Raw genomic sequence first — 26,213 nt, 5'->3', positions numbered from 1 at the left:
CTCCTTTCCGCTCCACCACTATCTCGGCTGGTCTCGCCCTTGCACTCTACTGCGAGGAGTGACCATGTCAGATCCACCTCCGACCCTCGAACAACAATACGAGGCGCTCCAGGCGGAATCGACTCGTCAACAGATCGAAGCGGAACAAACCCTTCACGACCTCTCTTCGAAGCTCTCGGATGCCACTACCGAACTAGAACAGGCTAGAGCTACTGCGCAAGAAGCGACTACGAAGGTGGAGGAGGAACAGCGCAAGCGGGAACAAGTCGAATCGCAACTCAAACAGTTGGAGGAATCGAGAAAGAACGACCAACAAGGCGATGGGCAACTCAAGCAGCAATTGGAGTCTGCCCAGAAGGACAAGAGGGAGTTGATGCAAGTCATTGAGAAGGAACAGCGTGATCGTCAGAGTGTTGAAGGTGAGAGATTCCCCTCTCCGCGCGTCGAGGCATCTCTTGAGAGCTTGTATTGACTGACATTAACGACTTTCGACAGAGACCCTCACCTCCCTACGAACGCTTCACTCGAGTCTACAAAGTTCCCATTCCGAACTCGAAGCCAACCTCGCTTCGACGACTTCGACCTCGCGCACCTCTCTCCTACGACTCCAGACTCTTCAGAGTACCGTCAGTTCCCTCGAAGCCGACAACACTTTCCTCAAAGCCGAACTCGAACGAGGTCGAGCAGAATGGTCGAGTTATCGAAGGGAAAAGCACGCCAAAATCGCTCAACTACAATCTCAACTCGAAGCGAAAACGATCGAGGAGAAGAACGCGAGGACGAGTCTCGAAACTCTCAAGAAAGTACACGAACAATTGAAGGAGAAGCACAACGAAACGATTACGGAATTGGCAAAAGTTCGGGAAGAATTGGTTACGAATGAAGGAAACTTTACGACCGAGATGTCGAGTATGAGACGGTTAGTCGAGTTGATGGAGAAACGAGAGGAGGAACGGAAGAAGCGGGTCGAGGACGTCGAAAAGGCGCTCGAAGAGGAGAGAAACGCTCTCGCAGAAAAGGAAGACGAGCTTAGGGATCAATTATTGCAAGAACGGGAGAGAGGAGACGCACTCGAAGTGAGGTACCAAGAGTTTAGGGAAGCTCTCGAACGAGGTAACGGTCAACGCGAAGCAGGAGGAGGAGGAGGAGATTTCGTACCGGGAACGCCTGGATCCGCCATTTCCGATTCCTTCGCCCTGTCTCCTTCAGCTCAACTCGCAGTACGAGGTCAGAAGAATGGAAGGAGTTATGCCGAGATTTACGGAGAGTATATCAAGATGGAAGAAGAGTTGGCGAAGGAAAGAGCAGAGACGAAACGATTAGCCGAGATTTTGGCCCAAATTCTAGGTGAAGTCGAAGAGAGAGTGAGTCTTCTAACGCTTCTACGATCTTCACGAGTGTACTCAGTCGTCTATTGTTTATAGGCTCCTCTACTTCAAGAACAACGACAAGAATACGAACGACTTTCGATGGAAGCTACTCAACTCGCCTCTCAACTCGCTCAAGCTCTCACCGATCGAGATACCTCCGAACGACGAACCGAATCCTTCCGTCTCGACGTTGAACGACTCTCGACCGATAACGTTATTCTCACTCAACAGCTCTCCGACTTGGGTCGACAAATCCGCACTTTGTCTCGCGCTCTCGCCAAATCTGAAAACTCTTCGATTGAAGGCGACGTCAATGACCCCGCTTTGGATGAAGAAGAAGCTGTCATCCTCAGAAGAGCAGAAGAATCTGGAGATACGGATTCGGTCGTTTCGGCTCACCTCGTCACCTTCCGCTCGATCAACGAACTTCAAGTTCAGAACCAGAAGCTGCTCAAGATCACGCGACAGATGGGGCAACAGTTGGAGAAGGGCGAGGAGGATGCGGCTGCGAGGAGGAGAGGAGAGGAGAACAAGGCGGTCGAAGAAGCTCACGAACTCATTCTCAGGTTGAAGGAAGAAGTCGAGAGTCAAAGAACGAGAACAGAGGCTTACGAGAAAGAAAGGGACATGTTCAGGAGGATGCTCGCTCAACGAAGTGGATCTGCTCTCGGTCAGAATGGATCTGGCGAAGGAGGAGGAGGAGGAGGATCGAATCTCGCAGGTTCCGACTTGGAAGCTTCTCGACTTCTTACCGAGGTACAGGCGAACTTTGACGCATACAAGAACGAAATTTCGGTCGATACTCAACGATTGAGGGAAGATTTAGCTCAGGCTCAGAAGGATGCTAGTGCAGCGAGAACTGAATTGGCTAAATCGAAAGCTCAATCAGAGTTCATGTCTGGTGAGTTTGAACGCCCCTCTCCCTGCACGTTAAGTTACTCAGCACGTATGTCGATCTGTGTCTAGAACGGTTCCGTCTGCTCAACGAGACCTACGAACTCCGAGAAAGCGAAATCAAGGAAAGTCAAAAACGAGCGTTCGAGCTTCAACAAACCCTCGCAAAACAAGATTCTTCGATTCACAAGGTACGCAGCAGTCTCTCCAAAATATTCTCCATCACATAACTTACTAAACTTGACTCGTCTATTCAGATGTCGGAAGATCTTCTCGATCTTCGAAGCTCTGCTGAACAGCTCCGACATGAGAACACGAACCTCAAGTCTGAGCGAGAAGTTGCCAAGGTGAGTCCCACACGTTTCTCGTCACTTTGTCCAGCCGATTGACGAGTTCGCTGTTTTGATACGGATAGAACGTCGAGAACCGACTCGTCGAGGAGAACGCAGCTCTCAGTCGTGAGCGTGCCCACCTTTCCGACTTGATGCGAAACTTGCAGTCGATGCAGAACGAGCTCGAGAGGAGTGGAAACGATGCGAGAAGGCGATTGGAGGACAACGTTGTCAGACTTGAATCTCAAGGGTGAGTTCTCCTGTTTCCCACAATCTCGATTGATAGCTGATTATCATCGACATTCAGTGCTGAGCTCAAGGAGAAACTCAACCAAGCTGAAGACAACAACCGACAACTCGCTCTCCGCAAAGAAATCGAAGGCAAGAACTTCCAAGATCGAATCGACACCCTCGTGAGTCACACTCCTCTCTCTTATCGTCTGTAGATCTCGGTTAACCTTGTGTGCATGTATACGCGCAGACTTCCGACTACTTCTCCACCCGAGAAAAGCTCGTCGCCGCTCAAACTTCTCAAGAACACCTCGAACAACGCGTCAGAGATCTCGTTCTCCAGATTGAAGCCAAGGAGGAGAAACTCGCCATCTTCGAAGGTCGATCCGCTACTGCTGAAGGCGAAGCTGGCAGAACCGTCGAGGAACAACTGCAAGTCACCGTTGCTGACCTCCGAGCCGAACTTCGATCAGTCAAGGACGAACTCGAGCGCACTGCGAAGCATGTCAAACAATATCAAGCGATCGCCGAAACGGAAGGAGAAAGTCTGCGCGAGTTGACTGCCACCTACGAAGAGTACAAATCTTCAACCGAGACTTCGCTCGCCGAAAAGGATGTGAGTGACTCCTTCGATATCGCTCATCGGCCTCATTCAACGATACACTACTGACTCGTTCATATGAACTCAGGGCGAAATCTCGAGCCTCCGAGAAAGATTACACTCGCTCACCACCGATCTCACGAGTTCGAACACACAAAACTCCGACCTCCACCGCCAAATCGAATCCGCTCGCGTCTCGTTCGAGAAAGAACGCAAGGTTCTCGAAGACGAGATGGTCTCCCTCCGCTCTGCCGATCAAGCTGCTCGAGAAGCTCAACTCTCCGCGCAAGACGACATGCGACGTCAGGCTCAACACGCCAAGGACTCTCACGAGAAGTACGAACGAGAACTCGTCGCACACGCCGAGGACGTCAAACGACTCAGCGAGGTCAAGGAACAACTCGAATTCGTCAGGGCGACCATTCGAGAACATCAAACTGCCGCCGAGGTTTCCAAGGCAAACCTCGTTTCCTCCGAGCAGAGTTGGTCGAGACAGAAGCAAGCTCTCGAACAAGAGTTATCAGACGTTCGCAAACGGTAAGTCGTCCTTTTCTCCCCAAGCATCAGTAAACCTTTCGAGCTGACTCGACTCTGATTTCACCTCTCCAGCGCCGAAGAGCTCAAGGAACAGAACGCTACTCTCGCCCAACACCTCGAAACTGCTACGGCCCAAGCGAGTCAACTTCAAGCTCGACACGCTGCCATCGCAGCCGGTACTTCGTCCGATGGAGGAATCGCCGATTCTGAAGCTGTCGAATCGATCACCGCCTCGCACGCCGCTTCAGTCGAACAACTACGTGAAGTCATTCGCTACCTTCGACGGGAGAAGGAGATCATCGATCTTCAATTCGACTACAGCAAACAAGAAGCAGCTCGTCTTCGTCAACAACTCGAATTCACCGAACGCAGTCTCACCGAATCTCGACAAGCTCTTACTGAAGAACGACAAAAGGCTGGCGACTCGCTCACTTCTTCTGCTCAACACGCCGAGCTTCTCGAATCGATCCACACCGCGAAACTCCTCCGCGAAAGCAACCAAACTCTCCGCGACGAAAACGAGGCAAATCTTCGCAAAGTCTCCTCTCTCGATACTCAACTCCGACAAGCTCAAGCCGAGATCGAACCCCTCAAGGAACAAGTCCAAGTGCTCCAAGCCGAAGTCGAATCGAAACAAAACAACATGCGACTTCTCGAAGAGGACAACGAGCGTTGGAAGACTCGCAACCAAACCATTCTCGCAAAGTACGAACGTATCGATCCCGAGGAACTGCAAGTACTCAAGAACGAGGTCGAAAAGGTTCAAGCTACGCTCGCCGGCGTCGAGGCGGAAAAAGCAGAACTCGCGAAGCAGATCGAAGAAAAGACCGCTTACGTACGTCCTCGTTCTCACTGTCAACCAGTCTCGGAGAGGATACTGATTCGGGTGGCTTGCGAACGATAGGGAGAGTCGATGAGACAAAACTGGCAAAACGGACTCGATCGTTTCAAGGCGCTACAAACTCAAGCTCGAAGCACTCGGGACGAACGAAACGTGCTCACGAAAGAAGTCGAAGAGCTCAAGGCTAAACTTGAAGCTGGTACCGGAGGAGGAGAGGCTGCTGCGGCCGCGATCGTGAGACGTTGTCCCTCGAACTTTCAGGTGAATTCGTGCTGATCACTTTCGTCGATTCCGCTGACAGGCCCAGGCACAATCCGATTCTCAAGCTGCTCTCGATGAACTGCAAACCCGAATCAATACCCTCGAAGCTGAAAAGACTACGCTCTCGACTCAACTCTCGGAGCAACAATCCCAACAAACGAACAATGCCGAATCTCTCAAGGCCTTACAAGATCAACTCGCTACCCTCGAGAAGGAGAAGGCGATTGTCACCGCCGAGAAGGATCGACTCGCGGCGCGCGAAGCCCCTCTCTTCCGCGACAACGTGAGTTCCTTCAAGCTTGCCGCACTTCACTACGACTGACCCGTGGGCGTTCTTCGAGCGCAGAAACGTATGTCTGCCGAAGCAAAGGCTCGTCAAGCTGAACTCGACTCGCGTCTCAAGGAGATCGAAACCCTCAAATCCTCTGTTTCCTCCGACAACTCTGCCGCTATCGAAACTATCGTTCAGACTCGCCTTGCCGAATTAGCCCCTGCTCCAGCTCAACCTACGGAAGAACAAATCGCTCAAGCTGCGAAAGAGCTGTTCGCCAAAAAGGAGGTCGAACTCGTCGCTCAACGAGATGAAGCCGTTCGCCTCGCCGTCAAGCAAGTCACCGACGAGTTTGAAGCTCAACTTCGAGCCGCCAAGGACGAGCTGTCGAAACTTCAAGCTGTCGTAGGAGGAGGAGGAGCGGTAAACGGCGAAGGAGCCAGTGAGGAGGAAGTCAAGAAAATCCTAGAGAATGCGAAGAAGGAGATGGAACAAGAGTTCGAAAAGGTCAAGAAGACGATGCAGGAAGAATCGGCGAGACGCGAGAAGGAGATTACCGAACGACTCACGGCAGAGATCAAGAAGCTTCAATCCTCCGCTTCGTCCTCAACAGCTCCTCCACCGAACGTCGATGCCCTCGTCCAGGAGAAAGTCGCCCAACTCGAGAAGGAACGCTCGATCGCTCAACAGCAAGCTATCTCGAAGGCGGTCACCGAGGCACTCGAGAAGCAAGAAGCCGCTCACGAACAAATCCTGACCGACACGAAGGCTCAAATCGAGAAGCAAGGAGCGATGAAGAACAACCTATTGAACAAATCGGTCGTCGGTCTCCGAGAGAAAGTCGCGGTACTCCAGAAACAACTTCAGGACGCTGGTATCACTCCCGTCGCTCCCGCGAAAGCGACTCCCGCTCCTTCCACCTCCGCACAACCTCCCTCGAAACCCGTCACTCCCGGTCTCCCTTCGAGGCCCACTGCACCTGTCACTTCCACGAACGGATCGACTCCTTCGCCTTCAAATCCTCAGCAAACTCCTGCCGCTCTCCCGACCGCACCAGTCACGACACCGCAAGTAGGAGGACGAGGTGGAGCTCAAGTAGGACGAGGGAGAGGAGGGGCTCGAGGAGCTAGAGGGGGAGGACAAGCGAATAGAGGAGGTCGAGGAGGAGCCGCCACAAATCCGAACGCCGGTTCACCTCCAACTCCTTCTACCCCTCAAACACCTGGTGCGGCCCCTCAATCTGCACCTGCTTCTCCCGGTCTCGCACTTCGTGGAGCAGCGGCTGCCAGAGGAGGAGTGTTGGGACAACTTCTCGGTCAGGGAGGACTCGGAGTACAAGGCTCATCTGCTGGCGGACAGGGAGGAGCTGGTGGGCAAGGAGCTGGAGCAGTGAAACGGCAACGAGATAACCAAGGGGATGGAGAAGGAGACGCGAAGAGGCCGAAAGGAGGAGCTTGAGGAATGTAGTCATATCTTTTTTTTCGTTTCTTTCGTCCTATATCACTGTAGTTCTCGCATCTAGCTACCCCCCAAAACTCTAATGTACTAATTCTTTTGCTGTCCTTCGAAGCTCCGTGAGCTTCACGCGCGCGATCGTAGCTCAGACGGGCTCTCGATGAAAGCTGCCAGCGAGCGAGAAGAACGACAGGGCCAAGTTGCTTTACAATGGGTAGATACACGTAAAAGGTCAGAACAAGGAGTACTTCGGCGAACCTTCAGCAGCGACAACAACAAGAAGTAACTACAAACCGAAACTTTGTGCGAAGAAGAATTATCAAACAGTAAACTCGAAGGCCCGCTCCGCTTCACTCGAACCGATCCAGACTGGTCTCCCGTCCTCCAGCCGATACCCTTCTCGTTCCCTCAAGACGACTCTTCCCGTTGCCCTCTCGATCAGGATAATGGTTTGAGTTCGCGTGGCATACCACCTAGTGCCGTCTTCTCCTTCTCTTTTCCCTTGTGTAACAGACTCGGGCAAGTCGGCAGGGGACCAAGGCAGAGAAGCGGCCGGGAGCGGAGGTGGAGTGGGAGGTAGAGGAGAACTGGGAGATATCGAGAGCGGTCGAACGAGGACAGTGTGGCGAAGGTGAGAGCGATGAGAGATTTGGGAGAGTGATGCCGTACTGCGATGATGGAAAGGGTCAGACTTTTAAAGCTGCAATCGCGAAAATAGTCGAGAGATCTTCGACCTCACCTTAAAGTTGTCCATAGCTTCTGTACAAGTTCCTCTTCGCCCTTCTCCTGCTCTTCCACCTCCTTTATCGCCTCCTCTACTGTTGAGCATCCACTCTTGACCTTCGGCCAGATCTCCTCACCCGGTTCAGCTTCGAGAGTCGCATTACTCAATCCTCTGACGGGATCTCCAGGCGCGAAAGACGGAAGGATTCGAGCCTTCTTCGTCGTCATTTCCCGATTTGAGCAATAACCAACTGTGAGAGGGTTCTGATCGCTCGTTGTTGTCGACGACAAAGGTAGTCGAAATTCGAGAACCAGTAGGTTGTATCCGGCGTATTGATCCTTGACTCCTTCTAATCCCTTCAGGTAGTCTTCGAGCGATTCTCCCTTCTTGTAGTCGAGAAAGTCTCTGACCAGCTTGCCTCTTGAAGGTCTTGGAGGATTCGTCGGTAGGATCGTTTCGGTGAAATTCGTCAAAGTTGCGATCCTGAGCGCCTTCTCTGCCTTTGCGGAGTCGTCCGGTGGAGGAAAAGCGATTCCCAACCACGTTCCGCCTGCTTCGAGGTCCAACCCACTCAAGACTCGATTGGTCGAAGTTGGAGAAGACGAATGAGTGTCGAGAGAAGGACTCCAGGCGTGGAACGAGGCGCGCGTAGTCGCGCGTGCTAGGAACTCGTCACGGTTGGAAGCTAGTACCCTGCAGATTGATCGTGGAACCGGTTAGAAGTGGGGCCGAGGCGGCAAGAGGAGAAGAAAGGAAAGAAGGGGGAAAGGAGAAGAAGATTGGCTCACAAGGAGTATTTCGAGCTCGAGGAGAAGAAGACTATACACATCCTGACCTTCTACGCTTGTGATAGGCAAGACTGAAGTCGATGGTCCCGCGAAAGCGGAGGAGAAAGAGTTTCATCTCTTTCCTTCTCTCTTCACACCACAACACCCGCCGACAGCTCTTTTCACCGTTCAAGACGACACGATGAACCCTAGAAAGCGAACGCTGGACTCAGTAGATCTATTCCTCTCGAACCCAGCGACGACGCGACATCGCAAGTTTGCAGATCTTCTCTTCACCTCTCCCTTCACCGATCACTCGGCCTACCTTGCTCATCACTCGTGTGTGAACGCTCTCGCTATCTCGCCGGGAGAAGGAAGATGGCTTGCGAGCGGAGGAGACGATAAAAGGGTCATGATCCACGAAGCTCTCGCAAACGACGACGACGGAAGCCTTGGAGAACCTAGAGCATGGTACAAAGGCGCTCAGGTGTGTCCTCATCTTCCCCCTCTGAGCGTCTGGTAGCATGCTGATTTGAGATACCCCGAAAAGAGCAACATTTTCGCAATCGATTTCGACGCCTCGGGAAGAAAGGTCTACTCGTGAGTCACAGACGACTTCTAGCACACCTGCAATTGCTCTCTGACAGATCCAACTATGACTTCAGTGCCGGGAACGACGCTGTCATCCTCTGTCACGACCTCGAAACTTCGGCTTCATCGACTTCTTCTCACTCTCCTGGAGGTCCTTCTGACGTTTGGATCGACAACGACGACAGCGTTCATGGTCTGGCGTGTCACCCTTCTAATCCAAACCTTTTCCTCTCGGCCTCTTCGGATGGAACTCTTCGTCAATACGACTCGAGAGCCGATACGAACGCCGTCGGAATTCTCGCGGATGCGCACGAGATGGAGGGAGTAGCGTACCACCCTCGTCAACACGACCTCTTCGCTTACTCGGGAGAAGATGCACATGCTGGACTCGTCGATTCGAGGATGGCTTGGAGCGATACGACTCGAGGCCCAAGATCAACAAGACCACGAATCGCTAGAGAAGTCGCAGTCGTCAATTGGCAAGCCAACTTGGTTCGTTCTGGTCCTCGTACTTCGTCTACCGAAACGGACTCGACTCCTGCACCTCGAACTCGAAGGGCTCGACCTGCCGCCTCCTCGATCGCGTTCTCTCCGAACGGAAATCTCGTCGCCCTGACCCTTTCCGGTCATCTACCTACAGTCTACACCCTATCCTCTCCTACTCCACTCGCAACCTTCTCAGCTCCTGTCCCCTCACCTGATCCTCCGGAAACGCCTTCAGTTCCTCGATCGTACCGAAATCTCAGCACTACGAAACATGGATCGTTCGGAGGAGGACCCGATGCGAGAGAAGGACAAGGGTTATTCTACGCGGCAGGAAGTGATGACTTTGGCGTCTACATCTGGGAAGTACCGAGTCGAGATCGGATGGAGAAAGGACGAACAACGTCGAGTTTCGAAAAAGGGGACTGGCCGAATGAGGTGGACGTAATTGGTGAGACTCCGCCTCAGACTACCTTCGATATCTATGAGCTGATCGAAGGTCGATTGATCGCAGGCTATCTCGCTCCGAGCAGTTCGACATCTCCCGCTTCGCTCACTTTCCCTCATTCGATCAATGCACCTTCCTCCGTTCTTCGAACACATCGCTCTATTCCGAATACGACTCTCTTCCACCCCAAGCTCCCGTATCTCTACTCGTGCGGAGTCGAAAAAGTCATCGTCCGTCATTCGCCTGCTACGACTTCTCGTTCTCGAACCGACTCAGCGAAATGGTCTTTCGCTCCTCGGACTCCTCGAGCCGAACCGGCGTCTTTCTTGTCTTCTCTCTTTGGACCGACCGATTCGGGTCAACCGACATCGCTCTTACCCGGAGAATCGGAAGAGGCATGGGAGAACAGGTTGAGAAAGGAAGAAACTGAAGTTCTGGAGTACTTCGATGAACTGATAAGCGGGGAAATGGACTTTGAAGGGGTATGGAGAGATGCAAAAGAGGGAGAGATAGACGGAGTGAACGAGGAGAGTAGTGACGATGACGATGGTGGCGACGAGGAAGATTCGGAAGATTTTTCCGGAGGAGAAGAAGAGGAGGAAAGACTCGAGGGGGAAGGTGACCTAGGAACGACGAGGAGGATCTTGAACTCGATCTATGCTCTCGAAGAAGTAGATCCGAGCGAAGACGAAGAACAAGGGGAAGACGTACAGGATGAAGGGAGTCAAGTTTCCCTAACGATGTCGGAGCAGGCAGAGTATCAGCAGTTGATGGACGCATCGAACGATAGCGCTGCTGCAGCTGAACAAGGAGGATCAGAGTAAGGAACTATCGTGTAAAGCAAAGCTCGTCACGAGGTCAACAGGAGATGCAGAATCGAGAGAGAAACTTCGTGCGAAGATTGAAATACAGGAGATTCCCAACGCCCACGGATCCCTACGGCGTTCTGGAGCGAAGGCGCATGTGCATAGATCGAACAGATGCAGCACAAGAACGAACCAAGCGAAAATGAATTACTGCAGCACGGGAAGCTCTTTGAGGGCAGCTCCCTCAACCTCTCCAATCCCTCAACTTCTCCAATCTCCCCCTCCTCCTCCTCCTTTGACCTCTGCTTTGCCTATCTCGCACAACTCGTCAAGACTCGGCACTGCTCAATCATCGATGCATATCAACGATCTACCACCCGAACTACTCTCCCTGATCCTCAGATTGGTCTACAACCCGGAACATGATCTCGGTCGACGGCTCAGGCTCTGCCTCGTCTGCCAATGGTGGAGGACACAAGCCTTTCCCCTGCTTTACGAGGGAGTGTGTGTCATTGGTCGCAGGGTCGCTTCATTCGAGGAGGCTATTCGGAGACGACCCGAACTCGGAGCGCACTGCAAGGTCGCTCGACTCCGATCCGCCTTCAAAGAAACAGTGGACGAGCGGGAACTACTTAAGTACCTGCCGAACGTGGAAGAACTGTATTTGAGCGCGACTACCAAAATCGCTTTCGAACCGATCCTAGCCTGTTCCAGTCAGTTTCCAATCTCGCTGCACTTTTCACGTTACTTTCGAGCTGACGAGTACCGCGAACAGAGCTCGTCAAACTCGTCCTATACGGAGTCATTCTGACGGATCACTTTGGAGCCGAATCAAACCCTTCCCTTCCCTTCCTCGTCGAGCTCTCGCTCTGCGGCGTCAAGTGTATCGACTCGTTGGCGCCTCTCTTGAATTCTACCGCCCTTCCTTCGATATGTCGGGTCGCCATGATTTATTCTCAATTCGATCCGGACGAATGTCTCTCCTCTCTTCCTGTCGAAACGCTCGTCGTTACCACGGCCCAGCGACGAAGTTTGCTCAACGCCGCGACAGCAGACACGACTCTGTACATGAATCGATTCGACGCACTGATTGAGGGCTTCACGGAATTCCCGCCTCACCTCAAACACCTCGCTGTGACCGATTTCCACGGAAATCAGGTAACTCCCCTGAGAAGACACCTCATCGAGGCCCCCGAACAATACCAACATCTCGAGACTCTCCATCTACCCGAATCCTGTCTACGCTTTCGTGACGTGGACGAGTTCGAGCACTGGTGTGAAGAGAGGAAGATTACTTTGTTATTCGACCAGGAGACGAACTTTGCGCACGACTCGGCGATCCCTCGTAGCTTCGTGGAGTACTGTGAGGCTCGAGCTAGTCGTGGGGGAGGAAAAGCTACAGCGTGAGCGGTGTTTGGGCTTTGCTCGAGTCTTCGCGTTACTCCGCCGTGAGCTCATTCTCTTCATTCACCTTGTTTCATACTATTCCAACTGACGACTTTGGGAGTCTGGATAGCTGTTCTGCCGACGCCGCTCCCTTCCGCTTCAAGCTTTGAGTCTTCTTCCCTGAAGCACGTTCGTAACTCGACACATTACACATCTTTTCAGCTTCCTTGCTTTTCCCCTTTGTTACTACCCTGTCCTGTGTTGTCTCTTTGGAGAACTGCCCTTCCTCGAAACTAGCTGCAACATTATCACAGACTCGGTACAGTCGAAGCGTTTGATGCGTCGCCTGAATTAGTCGTGCTTCTCACTCTATTCTCGTTCAGGTTCTGTTCTACTGGGATGATTACCGAAGATTCCACTTGGAACGAAGTAGCTATCGAAGTCGAACAGCGTCGTCATGGAGACTACACGGACGTTGCGAAAAAGGCTTCAACGGGCGAAAAATTGCAAGCTCATCGACATCCCTCAACTTTCAACACCTCGGCTACAAGCAACCTGTATCGCGAAGCAGCACAGTCTGTGCATACTACCGTCTCGACTCTCGGTGCGCAACTCAGCACACGCCCAAATCTTGACTCAACATTTCCGACACTCATCTCCCACCTCTCCGTCGCGTCAAGGCGTGAGAGCTTGAGCTATGTCTACAATGGGTGAGTTCGACTGCTCCATCGCCCCCGCACGCGACTGTGCTGACACGCTCTTCTCAATTCCCGCTCTTTCAGTCGAATGGTTCGCTCTCTCATCTCTCTCCACGCCGTGCCAGCAGACTGACATTTGAATGCGCTGTTCGAACAGCCCACTCTGCGATCAGCTAGTCCCGGAAACGTTCATCAACGCGCATATTGACTCGCAATGCCGCGCTTTCCTTTCAAGCTCGGCCGCTTCGACGACTGCCTCCATGACTACTCACAGCACTTCGGTCAAGTCGGAAGGTGCAAGCGATACAAAAGCGCAAAGTGGTGGGGACAACTCGACGGCGAAGAAACGAAAACTTGGAACCGAAGCTCTAGCGACCTCGTCTCCTTCTCTCGGGCGTTCAGCAGCTGTTCCGCCGATGGCGTCTACTTCGAAGCGAGCACGACCTCCCCAGCCTCCTCCTCCGTCGACCTCGAAAGGCAAAACGACGTCATCGTACCTTAATTCGGCTCGACCTCTGCCAGATCTCGTCAGGCCACAAATGCTGAAGGATCTGATCGGACAGGAGCATTTGCTCGGTGAAGGAATGCTTCTGCGAGGTCTCATCGAAAGGGATAGAGTCCAAAGCTGTTTGTTTTGGGGTCCTCCGGTTCGTTTCTTTTTTCCTCGATGTCACCGCTACAATCTTGCTGATCTCATTCGGCCCTCTCAATCTACAGGGCACAGGCAAAACGACGATCGCGAGAGTGATAGCCAAGTCAACATCAAGCATATTCAAGGAGGTAGGTAACGAGCTGCTGCTTTTGTCGAGGTCTCAAAATTCACGAAACTTGGTTCGACAGCTTTCGGCGACAAGTGCGAATACCGCTGACCTACGAAAAGCCTTCGAAGAAGCCACGAACGTACTCAAGCTTACCGGGAGAAAGACTGTGCTCTTCATCGACGAGATTCAGGTTTGCCCGCTAATTGTTTTCGGTGATTTCGACCGGAAAGGGCTGACAGTACTTTCGCTCCGATCGTAGAGGTTCAACAAGGGACTTCAAGACCTATTCCTCCCCGTCGTTGAGTCAGGACTGATCTCGCTCATCGCCTCGACTACGGAGAATCCATCCTTTCGAGTCAATGGAGCGCTGCTTAGTAGGTGCCGAGTCTTCGTGCTTGAGAAACTAGGCGAAGATGCAGTTTACCGGATACTATTACGAGCTCTGAGAGTGCTCGAAGGAGGTGGAAGAGGCGAAACTGGTCAAGAGGAGAACGGGAAGGGAAAAGGAAAAGAAATGAAGAACGAGGATGACGATCAACTACACCATTCTCCTCACTCTTCGCTCGGGTCGAACCTGTCCCATACACATTCGCCTGCTACTTCCGCTCCCGAAATCGACGAATCGATCCTCTCGGATTACCCTTTCCTCGACTCTTCACTCCTCCGATTCTTGGCCGCAGCAGCAGACGGCGATGCTCGCGTCGCGTTGTCCTCTTTAGAGTTGGCGCTGTCAGCTACGAAGGATGGAACCGCAGTCGATCGAGAAGAATTGAAGAAATCATTGAGGAAAGCTCATTTGCAGTATGATCGAAACGGAGGTAAGTCATCCCTGACCCTCTTCTCCCGTGTTGACCTGAGCTGATCTGAACGTGTCGTAGATCATCACTACGATACCATCTCGGCATTACATAAATCGGTCCGAGGAGGAGACGCAAATGCAGCGTTGTACTGGCTAGCTCGAATGCTCGAGGGAGGGGACGACCCGCTCTATGTCGCAAGACGACTGATCAGGATGGCGAGCGAGGATATTGGGCTCGCGAATCCTTCGTTGCTGGGAATGGCCGTTAGCGCGTACCAAGCGACTTTATTGATCGGTATGCCAGAATGCGACGTGAGCACGAATGATCCATTTCTTCAGGAGGACCTGATACTGACCTCGAGTCGATCTCGAGCGTATCAGTGCATCCTCGCAGAAGTGGTCGTCGCTCTCGCCGAGTCACCAAAATCTATTCGAACTTATTCAGCCTACAAAAAAGCGAAAGCCCTCGTTCGAGATTCCGAGAATTACCCCGTTCCTCTACACATTCGAAACGCCCCGACTGGACTCATGAAAAAGTTAGGTTACGGCAAAGATTATCGGTTCGTCCACTTCCAAAACCGAGTCGACTCTCTCTCTCGTTCTCTCGGGTTTTCTGACACCGCATCTCTCGCGATCTGGCAGGTACAATCCAGGATTCGCGCATCCAGTATGGCAGTCATTCCTGCCGCCAGAAATCGCCGACTCTGCCGCTCAATTCTTGCAGGACGACGAATCGATCGAGGGAAGGACAATCGACGAAGCGGCATTACGGGAATGGGAAGAGCACGAGCTTACTGGCGAGCGATGGTCAGGGAGGGACGAGATGGAGAGGAAGTTGCGAGAGCTCGGCGGACCTGACACGGAAGAGACGATCTCGAAGTAGAAGGGGAAACGAAACTGCAATTTTTTTGATTTCTTGTCTAATTCGTCTATGCGAATTGATAACTAGACAACAAGACAGAAAATGACGGAAAGAATACTACGAGATAAGGACCGAGAAACTTTTTTTCATTCGAACGCTTACAGTTTCGCTCGCCTTCATTGAGACTTGACAGCTTGGAGCGATTCTTTGAGCGCCGAAAGGATCTTCTCAGCGTCCGAGGGTCGATCAACGACCGAAACTCCCATGTGACCTATCAACAAGATCAGAGTTAGTTTCGCTTCGAAGGTTTCGAGGAAAGTGTAACGATAAATCGAACGTACCGAATCGAATGTATTTCGTCTTGATGTCCTTATGCAAACCTCCCGCGATGACGATACCCCGTTCAGCAAGCGCACCGATAAGTTTAGGGGGTTCGATTCCTTCGGGAACGTAAACTGCGGTCATTCCGTTCGCAGCAGCATCTTCCGAGAGAGCGACCGTCTTGAATCCTAATTGAGATACTTCGGATCGGAACTTCTTCGCGGCTTCTCGGTGGAGTTTGAATCGATCTTGAAGGGAAACGGGACCAGAAACGATGTTCTTGAGGGAAGATTCGAGAGCGTAGATCAAGTTCTGTGACCGCGAAACGATGAGACATGAGCTCTAACGGGTCATAATGACACGAGTAAAGTGAGGATAAAGTACGCACGACGGGAGGAGTAGCGAAGTAAGCGGGAGTTCCCTTTTCGTAACTCTCCATAACGGGTTGCCATCGCTTGAGGTTTGCGTAGTAATTCGGGATAGGAGATTTGCGCGAGTGAACGACTTCGAGAGATCTCTGCGAGAAAGCGGTGATCGAAACACCGGGAGGAACGCTGATACCTTTTTGCGAAGCACCGACAACCTAACGGAAACCGACTGTTTAGCTCGAGCATTTGACGCGAGAGAAAGTCTGGCTTACGACATCAATGTTCCACTCATCCATCCTAATCTCCTCGGAAGCAACTGCGCAGACACCGTCGAGAACGACGAGAGTTTCGGGAGAAACGCGTTTGACGAGTTCTCCAATCGCTTTCGCGTCAGAAAGGACACCAGTCGCTACAGATAACGAACAGGGGGTCAGTGTACATCGATGTAGTGTCGAAAGACATGAACTGACAAGTATCGACGTGAGTAAAAGTCAAAACCTTGTATTTGTCTTTCTTGAGAGCTTCCTCGACCTCTTTGAGATCGGGTCTTCCTCCAACGGGTGCCTTGACTTGAGTGACCGATCCGGAGTAAGTCTCAATGCAGTCGGCGAACGAATCGGCAAAGTAACCTATACATAAGAGGGTCAGCTCGAGAAGAAGCGAGAGAGACAAGACGAAAATAGAAAACTGACCCGAGTTCAAAACGAGAGCTTTATCTCCCTGTTCGAGCAAGTTTGCCGCGACGAGATCCCACCCGAGAGTACCAGATCCGGCAATGACGAAGGGTTGACCTTTCTCGGTGTAGAGGAGAGTGCGTAGCATTCTGAGGCAGTCGCCGAAGACGGGAGCGAATGCCGGGCTCACGTGCGACATGGAAGGGTGAGCATTCGCGAGGAGGACTTCATCCGATACTTCGACGGGACCGGGTACCGAAAGGAGTTTGTGGTCGTCTTGAGTCCAGTTGGCAGACATTTTGGAGGAGAAGTGGAGGATGCGAGTGGGGAGAAAGAGGAGAGGAAAAGAGCTGTTCAAGATGTAACGAGGAGCATGAGTGACACGTGCTCGCTCGAGAGTAGTATCTAGATCGAGGCTACGTACTCGCGAGTTGCTGTGAGGGGGAAAGAGCAGCGGAGGAAACGGGAGCAACTTTCCGGCAACGAACTCGGCAGCTTCTTCACTTCTGGCGGTAGCCTGGACTACTGTCACAGTTTAGGCTAAGTGTCATACAGCGTGTCCATTATTCCCAGATTTTCCGGTCGAGAGCGAGTCTCGAAGACAGGGAATCGTGTCGTCTCTCTTCTTCTTCTTCACACCTCTAAAACATCCAGCCTCGAAGACTGCGATTCGTCGTCACCACACAGATGTACTCTCTCCGAGTACTATCACCATTCACCTTCACGACGGGGTCAAGGTCCGAGTCTTTCACCAACTTTTCAAGCAGAGTTTTTCGGGATCGTACCCCGATACTCACCCAGACGGAAACATCGACAACTGTTCGATTGAGCGGGCACCACCAGCAAGACCTTACGGCTACCCTCTTCCCTGACGACTAGTAACCGCCTCTCCCCCTTCTCCGCGAGGACCGACCCCCCCTTCCCTCTTCCCTCTTTCGATTACTTCCTGTAACTGGATCGGCTGCTGCATAACCGGCGCTCTTCACTACTCAGTCGAGTACTCCGCTCAAAGACGTCTTGATTTCCCAGGTCAACACCGAGGGCATCTCGAAGGAAGAATCGGGGGGAAGAGGAACGAAAGGGGAGTCGCAGCGAGTTGGGAAAGAGCGCGGGTCGACGTACGATGGGAACGAGGTTGGGAAGTGCCCATGGTTGGAACGGGTCCCTCCAAGTTTCTCCCTCCTTTGGTGAGAGACACCTTCTTTCGAAGAGTCACGAACTAGACGGATTGTCGTAAGGCACCCAGTACGATGAGGTTGGATGTGCCCCCCCGGGTCGCCTGACTTTGATCCTGGCTTATTCGATTGGAGGATGGAGGAGACACCGTTTGAGTGCAATTCGCAGTAATCAGCGTTCGCGCTGATCAACTCGATTCGGACTACTCTCGGGGCTGGATGATTTTGGGCGAATTTTCGATTGAGAATTCGTGTGTCAAAAAGAACAAGTGATGATTCCTTTCGTTCCTTCTTCCCTCCGAATCTCCTCTGACTCTTTCGGGATGCGAGGAGGTCGAGGGTCGAGGCGAAAGCGGGTAGATTTTCAAAAGCGAATCACTGTGATTTGCCCCGATTTCTGATCTTCTTTTCGCACGGGTTCTCTTTCTTGTGTAGTATCCTCTCTCTGCAATCGATTCTATTCCCCCTCCGTCCGCTCGTTGCTTCCACTTCTTCTCAGTCGAGTTTCGCTCACCTCGTCGAGATTTCCATGGCCAGTTTTCGGTTTTCGGTTTTCGTCGTTTTTCCTGCTTTGCGCACCTGAGCGTTGCTGTGCAGTACTGCACTGCCTCTTTTGCGTAGACTACACTAGCTGCTTGAACTGCGTCCGAGCGAATAGGGACCGTCAGTGATGAGACATTTCCATCCATTTCGAAATGAAAAAGTCCAGAAAACGATCGACGAAACGGTCAACTCCGCGCGGGCTTCTTCCTTGCTTCTCGACCTCTCAACAACAACGCCTTCGACCTGCTTGTTTACGCTCCTTCGAACTCATCAGACTCGCAGTATCGCCAAGAAGCGCAGGGAGGACACTGTGCGTTTTCCAGTGTTGATTGAAGGTCTTTTTCCCTTTCCTTTCCGGTACGCAGTCTTCTCGACGGCTTTATTCGTATCGTAAGCACCCGTTCTTCCAGCTCGTCGGCTCCTATCTGTCGAACGCTCACTGACGGACCAGATTCAGACCGGGTCCAGATTTAATCGCGTCGCAACAAGTTCCCCGGCCTCGATGACTGCCGCATATTCCCTCCTCCCTATATCGCCAACAGAGACCCCTCGACGACTATCTTCCCTCCTTCCTCTCGCCATCACCTCGAAAACTCGCTCACGACCTTTCGCCTTCTTCCTCGTCGGAACCGTCTGCATCCTCGTTTTCCTCTCCGTCTCTCCCCTCGGCGCCTCCATAGCTCCCGACTTTTACGTTCGACTGACAGGAGGATCTTCGGCTCTCCCGTTCCAGAAGAAAGGCATCAGTGAAGGACTTTATCGAGATTTGAGGAGAATCGATCATCGCTCTCTCGTACTCCGACCGGTCGAACGAACGTTCGTACGGGATAGGAGCGCAGTAGACAAGGTACCTTGGAAGGAGGAGGAACTACTACCACCCCCGAGGAAGAAGAGTTGGCTCTCGAACTTGATCCCGACGAAACGAGAATCGGATGAATTCGAATCGATAGGGTTGATCAGAGGGAGAATAGACGTCGACCCTTTACCGGCTCACACGATCGAGGCGTTTCCGAGAAAAGTAGACTTGACGAGAGGACAAGGAGGAGTTGGACAAGAAGTTTCATCGTTGGAAAGAATGATGTTCGGATCAGTTACGACGACGAAACGAGCGAAACAGATGACCCAACTATGGACGAATTGGATGATTCCGCGGGATTCGGATCAAGCTCAACCGGCTTGTTTGATCTTGTTGAGCAAGGAGGAGAAACAGGAGGATATGAGGGAGTTGGAAACGGTTTTGAAGGATCGAGGGTTACCGTGTGTGCTCAAGCAGAGTGAGCACGAGCGGTATGAAGTGAGGGTTATGAGTATGATCAAAGAGATGAAGGATTATTCGGACAGCCTAGAGTGAGTCCTCAAGTTCCGTTTCTTTTCCATTACGCGAATCGTAAACTGAAAACCGACTCGGTTCTCGCTTAGCCGTTCTTTCGATTGGTTCGTGTTTGGCGACGAGTGAGTTCTCGAAACTCGAGTCTGCGTTTCGATGAAGGTGTACTGACTTTGCTCAATTGTCCTTTAGCGACACTTTTTGGGTCGACTACCGAAGTACTTTGCGAATGCTCTCGAGATACGATCCCCGACAAGAATGGTACAGTGGGTTCTTCTCTCTGGAATCCCGATCTCGATCTCGTCACTGATTCAAGAAGTTTCTCAACTCACACAGTTGGATCCTCGAGCGAATCGCAGGAAGCGCTCGGTGAGCTCTCGTTTCTCCGGTTTCAGCTTCATCTAGTCAGCTACTGACTCTCCGTAACCCTCTACCAGGTATGTTTGGTCGAATGGCCTTCGGAGGTGCCGGAGTATTCGCTTCAATGCCGCTTTTAACGAATATGGCGAATCGATGGCCCGATTGCTACGAGCAGTTCAGGAACGTCTTCGGAGGTGACGAGATGTTGACTCGATGTGCTGCTCTCGCGAAAGGTGTCGAGAAGGACGATGTGACGACGAGGGAAAAGGGTCTGCATCGTGAGTTTTGCTCGTTGTGCAAATCTCTTTGCGTGTTTCCTTTCGAACGAGCTGCTGAGTTCCTACCTTTTGTCTGTCGCGATAGAATTCGATATTCCCGGAGACACGACGGGCCCTCTGCAGTCGGGTTGGCCTGTTCTCAGTCTACATCGTTAGTTCCTACTCTTCTCTGTCTCTCTCGCACGCTGAAATTGACGAATGCTCTTTCAAACGTGCAGACTATCTCGGAGGAGGATGGGTCCACCTCTTCGGCTACGGTACGAATCGAACCGATTTCGAACAAATCCAAATCTTCCAACGAGTTGCTCCCTTTCTCGGAGGCGATAACCTCTTCAAGCGCTACGTATTCGGCAACGGGAAATGGCTACTCGTGAATGGATACAGTATTACGTACTTTGAGGAGCCTCTGAAGCCGAATGATTTGCAAGTCATGGTGAGTTTTCTTCTCTCCTTTTGGCTCGCCCGCTCGCTCCCTTGCTAGAGATCTGACGTCGTGGGAATGTGTGATAGGAACATACTTGGTATGTCGACTACCCCCTTGTGCTGGAGGACCGTCCCGGCATCCCTGAACGTCACGGATCAGGACCGGCGAAACAAACGTTTTACATCGTGAGTCGTCTCATCCTGTCTTTTCCTCTCCCACAACGATCGATTGAACTGACTCGTCCACTGCCTCGAATAGGACGACATTGTGAGCTTTTCCTTTTGGTCTCGTTCATCTCGCTCGCATTTTCAGCTCGACTGACTCGCTTTTCTTGTCATCTTAGGAAACGACGTCTGATAGAAGCGCAGTATTCACGTATCTCCAAGCTGACTCTTGGGACGAAAGTAGTAAGTCCCGCTCCTCCATCGAGCGATTTCGCAAAGCATTGACCAATCTCGACTCCTCTTTATCGCAGTGCCATCCGAACAACGAGTTCGACTACAGGTTTATTGGGATGGAGAGAGTACGGTGCATGCTTGATAGGCCAGGGGACGGATTGTATTTAATTGCATTATCTAGTGTCATCTCTAACCGAAAAGTGTTGTTTCTATTATCCTCTCCACATGATTTGCCATACTACTATTCTACGTTGATTTATCGACGATTACTGCTCTCTCGTCGCGCGAGAGTGTATGTGAACAGCAAGGTGAACAGGCTTGTGAACAGGAGTCGAAAGAAAAGCAAGCGAGAGTGCTCCAACTTTCCAACTCTTCCGCGCGCAGCTCGCTCTCCTCTCTTCCTCTTTCCCTTCCTCTCTCGCTTCATCTTCCTCGCTCGAATCACTCGCTGGTCGAACCTCGCTCCTATCACTGTACATCTCTCGCCACTGTTAACGCCACACTCGCTCCCTTCCTTCTCGCTCTTCCTCCTCGTCGCTCGATCATGTTACCTAAACTTCTCGCTCTCGTCTTCCTCCTCTTTACCGTCACTTGGTGAGTACCTCGCTCGCGCGATTGCGGCTCCATGGGTCTCAACAGCTGATCACTCGGACGGGTAGTAACGCTGAGCGTTTTGCTCCTCACCGACTCGGTTCTCTCTCGAACGGATCGACGACGGAGGGTGCTGCACTCGGAGATCACTCGTCTGGCGCGAACGCTCAAGTCACGAATGGTGAGTCCCGAGTTGAATTATCCGCGAGTCGAGGTGGAACCAGGGGCAAATCCGTCGTCTTTGCACTCGACTGCGTACTGACCTTTCCATCTCCTCCTTCTTTCTTCCCTATTCAATTCCAACCTGTACAGCTACGCACGAGAAGCGTCAAACGGGAGCACCACCGAAAGAGGATGTGGGCACGTCAAACCCAGTCGCGAAACCTCAAAACTTGAACAATCGAGGCGATTCTGCTCCTCTCTCTGGAAAGGCTGGCGGTGAGCTACTCCATCCTCTCCCCCACGCATTCCTCTTGGAGTCTGACGAGAAGTGATATCGTCACGGTTCAGGCGCCATGGCACCTTTCAAGAAACGCTCGGAAGGTTCAAACGAGTTCGAGTTCTCCTCTTTTCTCGGCAAGCGTTCCCCTCACCCAGTCCCTCACCCCTCTCAGCTCAACGAGATCACTCATCTTCTCGCTACTCGTGGATTACCGGATGGAACGATCGAGTATTTCTGATTGAGCTTTGCGACGTCGCGGAAGGTTTACTTTTTTCACTCACTCTCTTTTGACAGCTTTGCAATCTCATCTCGAGCTGGTCTCGACCCCTTCTGACCTCTATCACAACGTCGCCGTCGCGCTGCCGTCTAGTCGAGAGTCGTCGCGATTAGAAGGCGAGGAGAAACAGGAGGAAGAAACGTCGACTTGAAGTCAAGTTCCCTCAATCGCAGCCCAGCTCAGACGTCTCGTCGTCTGTTTCTTGCGCCTCTTCGCACCCAGTCGGTACAGACCGAGTAGCGACACGGCAAGAAGCTTTTCCCATTGAAGTTCTCGCTCGACCTTCGCAGCTTCCTCTCCCGGACCAAACTTTCCGATTTTTCTCACCCAATCTCATTCGCTGCAGTGGCTCTACTTTCCGACCTGTTCCTTGACCAACTCGCGTGCGAACAAAGAACGACCGACTCTTCGGTGTTGGGACTTTTCTTGTCCTTTTCGAAAGCCGATTCATTCGAAATTCTTGCAAGTTCGGCTGGTCTCCTCTCCAGTTCACACGACCTCGACGACGGATAGCCTATGACAAATGGCAGTCGAAGTATCTCAACGTGTGTTGTGCTCTGTGTGATCTTCGGGTGAGCGATGACCACCCTCTCCTCTCTCGCAACCTCCACTCATCTCTCTTCTCGACGCGCTGAGCAGGTTACTCTTCTACTTCTGGTTGCAGAACCCGACACTCGAGGTCACACAGCTTCGACAGGTTCGAGTCAAGTCAGCCTACGATCGACCCGGAACTCTTTCAACTCACCCAACTCGCTTCGATGGAAACCTCACGGGAGAATCAATCCCTTATTGGCGTCCTTTCGATCCAACGAACCTCTCTCCCGACCATGGTCGACTACTCGAGAAACTCTTCCTCTCCGTCTCCTCGTCGTCTCAAGCAGAAGAAACCGACGATGCGCAAATTGAAACGATTTTGTTTTTCGGCGATTCGAACGAAAGAGGGATAGTCGATGACTTGTGCTTCAAGTTGGGTAGTTGGGCAAAGGTAGTGTCATCGAAGAACCCACCGTCAAGTTCGGAGTTGTGGCATGCGGATCCTCACGTTTGCGAGATCGAACTTCGAGAACCGACGAGAAGGAAGTTGAGGTTCGTTAGTTTCATGAGCTATGGAGTGCTCATCGAGAAGGACAGTCAGCTGTGGGAGAAAAAGACCGAGTTGGATAACGGTCCGTGGGCGGTTGAGGAGAGGATCGAGTTGGCGAGAGTGTTTGTTGAGAAAATGCGTTGGAGGAAAATCGACTTGATCGGTTTCAACTCGAGTCAGTTGCCCTCTTCCTTGCTTCCTACGAGCGTGTAGTCCACTCACACGGTTTGTAACGATAGATCTATGGGATCTCATGTACCTTCACGACACTCACCTCCGTCTCAAAACGAATTACGAATTCTCCCTCTCATCCTCGACTCTCGATTCCTACATTTCTCGCTCTCTGTTCGCGCTCTCCCAGATTTTGACCTCGTTCCCCGATACTCCGATCTACTTCCGTACGCTTCATCCATTACACCCCGGTCGAAAGATCGATTTCTTCAATTCCCGACGAGTTGTCCAATTGAATCAAGCGGCAATCGAGATCGTTTCCCGCCAGAACAGTCTCGGTAGAGAGAAGGGGATGGAAGTGCGATTGTTGGATATCGGGAGAGTATTGGAAGGTTGGCCGACGATGAAAGGAGAAGAATTCAATATTTTGAAGGATAAAGTTCATTTGAGTTGGAACCCTGGATTGTGGATGTATGGTGAAATGGTTCTGGATGCTCTGGAAAGATCTCGTAGATAGTGTCTTGGTTGTTGTAGTATCATCCTTTGTAGCCTAGGTTAGTTTGTCGACTTGAGACTTCGAAGCGAGAAAGAGACAAAGGGGTGACAACTGAGCGAAGACAGAGCGCGTCCGGAGCATGCTGAAATCGATGTCTAACTCCTCAGAGAACAAGCTCTTCTTCCTAGAGGTCGAAAGCGAGAAAGCGAATTGTCGATGAGAGAGAGACCAAGCGAAAGATTTCTGAGAGATTCACTTGACCTTCATCTCGACTCATTGAACTCTGCCCATCATGGTAAGTACCCTGATGAAACCACTCAGGAACTTTTGAGCTAACTCTCGAGCGTCCTCCGTAGCGTCCCATCATGTTATCCGGTCACGAGCGATCGCTCACTCGTTCGTTCCCTTTCTCATCCCTCTCGACCCCTGTACGAGTGCTGACCTGCTAGGGTGATCGATGAATAGAAATCAAATACAATGCTGAAGGAGATCTATTGTTCTCGTGCTCGAAAGATCATGTTATCAACGCCTGGCATTCGCACAATGGTGAACGACTAGGAACTTATGATGGACACAATGGAACTGTCTGGACTATCGATGTAGACTGTAAGTAACTCTCTCAACGCGATCCTCTCCCTTCAGATTGATGAGGGGAGACTTGTCGAGTTGCTCGACATTTCTCCCTCTTCTCAGCTCACCTGTTATTCAAGCTGGACTGAACTGACGAGTGACTCATTCGATGTACAGCTACCTCCACCTACCTCGTTTCCGGATCTGCCGACAACGCTCTCAAAATCTGGAACGTTCGAACGGGACAATGTCTTTACACTTGGGAGTTCCCGACAGCGGTCAAGCGCGTACAATGGAGTGAAGACGATTCGAGAGTACTCGCAGTTACCGAGAAACGTATGGGATACCCGGGAGGAGTTTCAGTGTTCAAAATCAACCGAGAAGAACCTACTCAACGTGAGTCTTTACCACGAACAGTCCTCAGAATCATGGAAGAGTGCTTTCGCTGACTGTAATCACGCTCGAGGTTCACAGAATCGAAAGATGCTCAGTTCTTGATCAAACCTAGTGGATCGAAAGCGACGGTTGCGGCGTGGTGTGGCTTGGATGAATTTATCGTAACGGCTCACGAAGATGGAACTCTCAACTTATGGGACACTGTACGTTGATCTCGCATTCTCACAGTCACTCGAACAGCCGTACTGATAATGTCTCCACCGTACAGGAGGAGGGATACATTTTCTTTGACCGGGAAGAACGAGGTCACTCTGGAGTCATTACCGATCTACAAATGTCTCCTGACGGTACCTACTTCATCACTTCGTCAAAAGACAAGTCTTCAAAGGTAGGGACCCTTCCCCTCTATCGGTGTCGAGTTTGTTTCCGGAACTGATAGGAGCTTTTGAGTTTCTTACGATAGATTTGGTCGGTTGGTCCTCACAAGGGTCCCAGCGGAGAGGAGGAATACTTGACTCTTATCAAAACCTACACTGGAGAACCCCCTCTGAACTCGGCTGCGATCGTTCCTGGAAAACCCTACGTTCGTTTTCCCCTCTCTCAGTTCCTCTCGAAAACTAGCCGTTCTAATCCGGTTCTCGTGACAGGTTCTCATGGGAGGAGGACAAGAAGCTATGAACGTTACAACTACTGGTGCTCGACACGGTAATTTCGAAGTTCGATTCTTCCACCGAGTGTTTGAAGAGGAAGTTGCGCGAGTAAAGGGAGGTTTCGGGCCTTGCAATACGTGAGTCTCATGGCCTTTTCCGCTTCAGTAGCTATCGTCTAATTTGGTTCCTACTTTGACAGGATCGCTGCTCACCCGCAAGGAAAAGGATACGCAATCGGAGGAGAGGATGGTTACGTTCGTTTGCACGCTTTCGATGCCGATTGGTTCACTGCTGTAAGTCATTTTCCTAATACTCTTACTCTCAGACGGTAAGACTGATCTCGTATCACTCGACAGAAACCCTATGGACCTCTCGAGCCCGAGGATTAGACGAAAGAGAGAAAAAGGGAACTTTTTGAATAGATTTGTCTTTTTTTCGGGATACCTTCGCTTTCCCTCTCTTTTGCATTGTATAATTATTGTGATCTCCTCGGGAATACTCGTTCGTTTAGATCGTATCCATGCATGCGGGAGAGGAACGGCTCGAGTTG

General features: G+C 51.7%; 9 protein-coding genes across 9 annotated transcripts; 7 read left to right on the top strand and 2 right to left on the bottom strand.

The window, feature by feature from the left end:
* Positions 1-64: 64 nt before the first annotated feature.
* JCM6883_000178 (uncharacterized protein) lies at positions 65-6,796 on the top strand (the record flags this gene model as incomplete). The annotated part of the gene is made up of 13 exons (XM_076630908.1): positions 65-419; positions 496-1,364; positions 1,425-2,271; positions 2,337-2,455; positions 2,522-2,611; positions 2,680-2,846; positions 2,904-3,009; positions 3,078-3,443; positions 3,517-3,965; positions 4,038-4,800; positions 4,870-5,040; positions 5,108-5,350; positions 5,414-6,796. The coding sequence occupies 13 exons, from the start codon at positions 65-67 to the stop codon at positions 6,794-6,796; spliced, it is 5,928 nt and encodes a 1,975-aa protein (XP_076489048.1).
* A 316-nt stretch (positions 6,797-7,112) lies between these two features.
* JCM6883_000177 (uncharacterized protein) lies at positions 7,113-8,346 on the bottom strand (the record flags this gene model as incomplete). Its single annotated transcript, XM_076630907.1, has 3 exons — positions 7,113-7,461; positions 7,533-8,210; positions 8,306-8,346. The coding sequence occupies 3 exons, from the start codon at positions 8,344-8,346 to the stop codon at positions 7,113-7,115; spliced, it is 1,068 nt and encodes a 355-aa protein (XP_076489047.1).
* Positions 8,347-8,486: 140 nt separating this feature from the next.
* JCM6883_000176 (WD40 repeat domain-containing protein) lies at positions 8,487-10,630 on the top strand (the record flags this gene model as incomplete). Its single annotated transcript, XM_076630906.1, has 3 exons — positions 8,487-8,771; positions 8,835-8,884; positions 8,932-10,630. 3 exons carry the CDS (start codon positions 8,487-8,489, stop codon positions 10,628-10,630), a joined length of 2,034 nt encoding a protein of 677 aa, XP_076489046.1.
* Positions 10,631-10,814: 184 nt separating this feature from the next.
* On the top strand, positions 10,815-15,139 carry MGS1 (ssDNA-dependent ATPase MGS1; the record flags this gene model as incomplete). The annotated part of the gene is made up of 11 exons (XM_076630905.1): positions 10,815-11,325; positions 11,388-12,015; positions 12,382-12,602; positions 12,781-12,787; positions 12,854-13,343; positions 13,414-13,476; positions 13,537-13,647; positions 13,717-14,275; positions 14,336-14,568; positions 14,638-14,816; positions 14,899-15,139. 11 exons carry the CDS (start codon positions 10,815-10,817, stop codon positions 15,137-15,139), a joined length of 3,243 nt encoding a protein of 1,080 aa, XP_076489045.1.
* Positions 15,140-15,294: 155 nt separating this feature from the next.
* Positions 15,295-16,779, bottom strand: AGX1 (alanine--glyoxylate transaminase; the record flags this gene model as incomplete). Its single annotated transcript, XM_076630904.1, has 6 exons — positions 15,295-15,389; positions 15,460-15,751; positions 15,828-16,022; positions 16,080-16,216; positions 16,278-16,436; positions 16,500-16,779. The coding sequence occupies 6 exons, from the start codon at positions 16,777-16,779 to the stop codon at positions 15,295-15,297; spliced, it is 1,158 nt and encodes a 385-aa protein (XP_076489044.1).
* Positions 16,780-18,701: 1,922 nt separating this feature from the next.
* Positions 18,702-21,128, top strand: JCM6883_000173 (uncharacterized protein; the record flags this gene model as incomplete). Its single annotated transcript, XM_076630903.1, has 11 exons — positions 18,702-19,546; positions 19,619-19,651; positions 19,719-19,792; positions 19,863-19,895; positions 19,964-20,164; positions 20,250-20,315; positions 20,383-20,597; positions 20,675-20,773; positions 20,847-20,855; positions 20,932-20,995; positions 21,064-21,128. The coding sequence occupies 11 exons, from the start codon at positions 18,702-18,704 to the stop codon at positions 21,126-21,128; spliced, it is 1,704 nt and encodes a 567-aa protein (XP_076489043.1).
* Positions 21,129-21,530: 402 nt separating this feature from the next.
* JCM6883_000172 (uncharacterized protein) lies at positions 21,531-22,257 on the top strand (the record flags this gene model as incomplete). Its single annotated transcript, XM_076630902.1, has 4 exons — positions 21,531-21,580; positions 21,646-21,758; positions 21,890-22,015; positions 22,088-22,257. The coding sequence occupies 4 exons, from the start codon at positions 21,531-21,533 to the stop codon at positions 22,255-22,257; spliced, it is 459 nt and encodes a 152-aa protein (XP_076489042.1).
* Positions 22,258-22,812: 555 nt separating this feature from the next.
* Positions 22,813-24,068, top strand: JCM6883_000171 (uncharacterized protein; the record flags this gene model as incomplete). Its single annotated transcript, XM_076630901.1, has 3 exons — positions 22,813-22,868; positions 22,936-23,555; positions 23,620-24,068. 3 exons carry the CDS (start codon positions 22,813-22,815, stop codon positions 24,066-24,068), a joined length of 1,125 nt encoding a protein of 374 aa, XP_076489041.1.
* Positions 24,069-24,339: 271 nt separating this feature from the next.
* On the top strand, positions 24,340-26,052 carry JCM6883_000170 (WD40 repeat domain-containing protein; the record flags this gene model as incomplete). The annotated part of the gene is made up of 10 exons (XM_076630900.1): positions 24,340-24,342; positions 24,404-24,443; positions 24,513-24,653; positions 24,795-25,013; positions 25,092-25,216; positions 25,282-25,401; positions 25,477-25,596; positions 25,661-25,800; positions 25,863-25,956; positions 26,020-26,052. The coding sequence occupies 10 exons, from the start codon at positions 24,340-24,342 to the stop codon at positions 26,050-26,052; spliced, it is 1,035 nt and encodes a 344-aa protein (XP_076489040.1).
* Positions 26,053-26,213: the final 161 nt, after the last annotated feature.

Source organism: Sporobolomyces salmoneus (assembly GCF_050403485.1).
Source record: "Sporobolomyces salmoneus JCM6883 DNA, S_salmoneus_JCM6883_v1_ctg13, whole genome shotgun sequence".
Taxonomy (NCBI): Eukaryota; Fungi; Basidiomycota; class Microbotryomycetes; order Sporidiobolales; family Sporidiobolaceae; genus Sporobolomyces; species Sporobolomyces salmoneus.
Note: the sequence above shows the minus strand (reverse complement) of the source record. Positions and strands in the feature narration are given on the sequence as shown.